The 3,937-nt window shown below is 48.2% G+C and overlaps 1 protein-coding gene across 2 annotated transcripts; it reads left to right on the top strand.

Moving 5' to 3' along the window:
• Positions 1 to 314: 314 nt before the first annotated feature.
• On the top strand, positions 315 to 3,039 carry tac1 (tachykinin precursor 1). 2 transcript variants are annotated; one of them, XM_024294204.2, is made up of 5 exons: positions 321 to 610; positions 1,178 to 1,280; positions 1,386 to 1,409; positions 2,395 to 2,451; positions 2,535 to 3,039. In XM_024294204.2, exons 1-5 carry the CDS (start codon positions 491 to 493, stop codon positions 2,579 to 2,581), a joined length of 351 nt encoding a protein of 116 aa, XP_024149972.1. In that variant the 5' UTR covers positions 321 to 490; the 3' UTR covers positions 2,582 to 3,039. The 2 variants fall into 2 exon arrangements, with proteins under 2 accessions (XP_024149980.1, XP_024149972.1); XM_024294212.2 differs by lacking the exon at positions 1,386 to 1,409 and having other exon boundaries at positions 315 to 610; positions 2,535 to 2,615.
• Positions 3,040 to 3,937: the final 898 nt, after the last annotated feature.

Here is a 3,937-nt window from a genome sequence, read left to right on the forward strand (position 1 = left end):
TCGAAAGGGTCAGCATTAATAAGTCCACGTGCTCAGAACTGCACAAACCTGGTTCATTCATATCTGCAGCTCTTCTCTCATTGGCCGGAACGGTTCTGAGCACAGATCAAAGCCCCCGATTATGCAGCGGTTTGATGGATCTGACTAGAGAGGGGTTTCTCTGTGGGTGGGGCACGGAAATTTTAGACACGCCCTGTGAATCAGGTGCTCACATGCACGTGCAGTTTGAAACTTTCTAAATGTATCTATGGATTCGCTTTAAATAATCATTAAGTTACTTTATTCGTTACTCTTGTAATCTGGCTGCTTACTAATCGATGGCGCAACAATCAATGCCGCGTGGGGACAGAAGTTGAGGAGGCGCGCGCGCTCGGGACTTGTTGCGCTCGGAGAAAGGCAGCGGCGCGCGCGCGCGGCACCGCCTCCGCCTCCGCGCGGCGCCCAGATAAAGTGTGTCAGCGCGGACAGCGCAGCTCTCACCGTCTGAACCATGAAGCTGCTGCTGCTGCTGTCCGCGCTCGTGGCTCTGCTCACCGGCGTGCGCGTGCTCTGCCAGGAACCCGAACCCAAGGAGGACGCGGACTACTGGACAAGCACGAACCACATCCAGGTGAGAACCCACACGGAGACAAAACAAGAAGTTCTGTTCAAATTTAAGTTTTGTTTTTATTTTATTGTATTCTATTTTATTTTATTTAAAAGAAGTGGAGTTTGGGGGAGTGGAAGAAGATTTCTTTAAATTCTGCAAATTTTGTTCTTTAAATGTTTTGAAATTTAAGAGAAAATTTAAATAATAATAGATATATACATACTAGATTAAAGCAGAGATACATTTTGCAACATCCCTTTGCTGATTTGAACCTGATTTGGGGGATCGAACCAGGATCGGCTGATCGAACCAGGATCGGCTGCTGTGCACCAGCGTCCGGGCAGCAGCTGCTTCCAAATGTCCGGTCTCTGACATTGTGAGCTGGAGTAGGGCCAGCCTGATGAATAAGGCTGCTACAAATCATCCAGGGGGGGACTAATGTGTTCAGAAGAAATCCATCCTCAGACTGAAATAGAAACTAAGAAGAAGGGACAATTATTCACTGTTGGGGCACATTTTTTTCTGGGTTTTTAATCTTCTGCTGTATTCGGAGTTGTAACATTCTCGATTTTGTCCCTCAACCACCAGGACGGCTGGCTGTCCAGCGAGCCGCTCAGAGAAATGCTGCTGAGGATGACGAGGAAGCCGCGGCCGCATCAGTTCATCGGTCTGATGGGGAGGCGCTCCACGGGTGAGGGCTATTCCGGGTGTGTGTGCGGGTGTGTGTGTGGATGAGTCGCTCACACTCTTGTCTCTGTTTACCCCCAACCTCCACCTCCACCCTACCCCCCTCCAGCAAACGCACAGATCACCAGGAAAAGTAAGTGTCCCCTCTGATCTTCAGATTTTTTTGTAATGAAGTGAAACTTCAGGACCCCCCCTCACCCCGGCTTCTTGCATGTTCCTGCTGCTGAAGCTCTAAACCCCCCCTCTCGAGCAGAAGGAACCCTCATCACCCAACCCCTCCCTCACCCCCTTCCTTCCTAACACCACCTCCAATACCTTCTCCTTCATGTAGAAACAAAAGCTGAAATTTCCTGTTAATCGCTGCTTTGTAGTGAAGGTGGGAGGGATGGCGAGGGGGGGGGGCTATATTTACGGACAGCGTTTTACGTCACTGTGTTTGAGCTCAGCAGCGGTTCTCTTCATTTAATTTGTCAGGCGTGGGGGGGGGTTAAAAAGCGAGGAGGGATGAAAGCGCAAAAATATGAGAAAGAAGTGATGGGGGGGGTATAGTCCCCCCCCCCACACACACACACACACTCTTTATAAACATTTTTAATTAGTCGCCCCCTCAGGGATGGAGCGGTGGCAGCGAAAAAAGCGAGCGTCCACATGAGCGCGTGCACAGCTGTCAGTCACGACGGAGAGGAGGGGCTGGCCTTCGCCATCGCCTCAAGGACATGGCTGTTTGGACGGGGGACCCCCCTCCTCCCCCAATCTGGAGCGAGGCCATCAGCTTAATACATATTGATCTGTCAGCTATATAGCCCCCCCCTCCCCCTCCGAATGTGATTGACGGGCAACTGTTGGGAGACGTCAGGCTCCTCTTCCTCACGGTCCGGCCGTGTGTCCTGATGATGAAGATGTTTCCCATCGGGGAGTGCCTGGAAAAGAGAAGCGGTGGGTTTAGATTTCTCCGGGGATCAGCCGCTGCACATCCATCACTTCAACCAATCAGAAACGTTCGGGGTCAAAGGTCACATTGGACACAAGTGTTTAAGCGTGTTAGGTTTAAGCAGATTCTGTAGGTGGTTGCGTTGCGTCCCATGTCTGAGCTCTAACCTGTCATATTTCCTCCGAAGGACATAAAGTGAACTCGTTTGTGGGGCTGATGGGAAAAAGGAGCCAGGAGGATCCAGGTGAGTCCACGTCCACCCCCAAATGAAGGCTCCGGTTCCGCTGGGTTCTCTGGGAGTGATCCGGACCTGTCGTCTCTCTGCAGAGTCTTACGAGTGGAGCACAATACGGACGTACGACCAGCGGCGCTGAGCACCTGCCATCTTCTCGTCTTGTTACTCTCTTGGGCCGGGGAGGGGGGGGTGTTTGGTTGTTTTTTTTGTTTTGTTTTGTTTTTTTATTTTTCTTCCCCCAGCTGTGTATAAATGTTAGCTGAATAAAGCGATTGTTTTCATGTGCTGGTGATGTCTCTACCTGTGCCGTCTCATCTGTACCAGCAGAAGCTGGGCAAAAGAAGGTGTATGGGGGGGCTTTTCGTTTAGTGGTTTTTGTGACAGCCCTCCATCTGCTGCAAACATCAATGCCAGTTTCACCTGGGGAGGTGGGTGTCTTTTATGGTCTCCTAATTTTCTGTCTGGCGCATCTGGATAGATTCCTGCACCTTGGAGCGTTGTTGTGTTCTTTACCTGTTGTGCTGTGATGACATAAGCTGCCCCCACCTCACCCCCCCACCATGAACATTCATTAAAGGACTCTATCAACAAACTTCATCAAGAATTCTGCGCACTAAAAAGATTTAAGGAGTGAAGCTGTGCTGCACCCTGGTGGTTTTTGGAAGAAACGCAATTTATCTAAGCTACTTTCTAAGCAGACGCACAAGTGCACACCTGCACAAGCCTACACACACACTTAAATGGATAGTTTCACACTGTCTGTGCTCTTCTGTCAATGAAAGAAAGACTTATAAAACATGACAAAACTATTCTTTACGCCTTTAACCCCGGAGCTCCAGTGTTCATGTTCTTTGATTTACTGTAACGTTTCAAGTGTGAAAGCAATCAGCGTAGTTCCAGCAGATTGTGAACGACCCATTAACACCTGAGGCTTTGTTGGTGGCGCTTGAAAAGTTACAGTTTGGTAAAGATTTTGTGTTTAAGCGTCACCAACAATGCCTCGGGTGTTAAAAGGTTACCAAAAAAAATTACAGAATATTAATGAAGAAAAAATCAGAAATGGATTTTCATTATAATCACGAAAAAGGGAAATAGACATAAATGATTCAGACGCTTAATGACTACTGAAAATAAATTGTCGAAGACAGGAGCATCTTAAGGGGAACTCGGATTTGGAGACGTCATGAAAATGTAACTTACCATTGTCGTGTGTGGTCAGTGTATCGTGAAGTACTTGTAAGTTGCACGCACTTGTGACGTACAAGTGATGCTGTTGTACGATGCCCTTACGCCACACTCTGGTCGTTAGTCAGGTGCATGTTCTGGCTCCTGACAGGATGTTCACGTAATACGTAAGTCCCCGTGGGACGCAAACGGCATTGTTGTTTATATTGTTTAATATAGGGACACAAACTGCAGAAGGGGGGGATAAAATCTTACATTATTGTTGGGTTTCATTCTCAAACCCCGATGAGGAAAAAAAAAAAAAAAATCA

Source organism: Oryzias melastigma, linkage group LG13, assembly GCF_002922805.2.
Source record: "Oryzias melastigma strain HK-1 linkage group LG13, ASM292280v2, whole genome shotgun sequence".
Classification (NCBI taxonomy): domain Eukaryota; kingdom Metazoa; phylum Chordata; class Actinopteri; order Beloniformes; family Adrianichthyidae; genus Oryzias; species Oryzias melastigma.

Excerpts from the sequence above, each read along its gene's own strand:
- tac1 (XM_024294204.2), top strand. The coding sequence starts at position 491 with ATGAAGCTGCTGCTGCTGCTGTCCGCGCTCGTGGCTCTGCTCACCGGC. Across the intron at positions 611-1,177 it reads CAAGCACGAACCACATCCAG|GACGGCTGGCTGTCCAGCGA; the intron begins GTGAGAACCCAC and ends CTCAACCACCAG. Across the intron at positions 1,281-1,385 it reads GATGGGGAGGCGCTCCACGG|CAAACGCACAGATCACCAGG; the intron begins GTGAGGGCTATT and ends ACCCCCCTCCAG.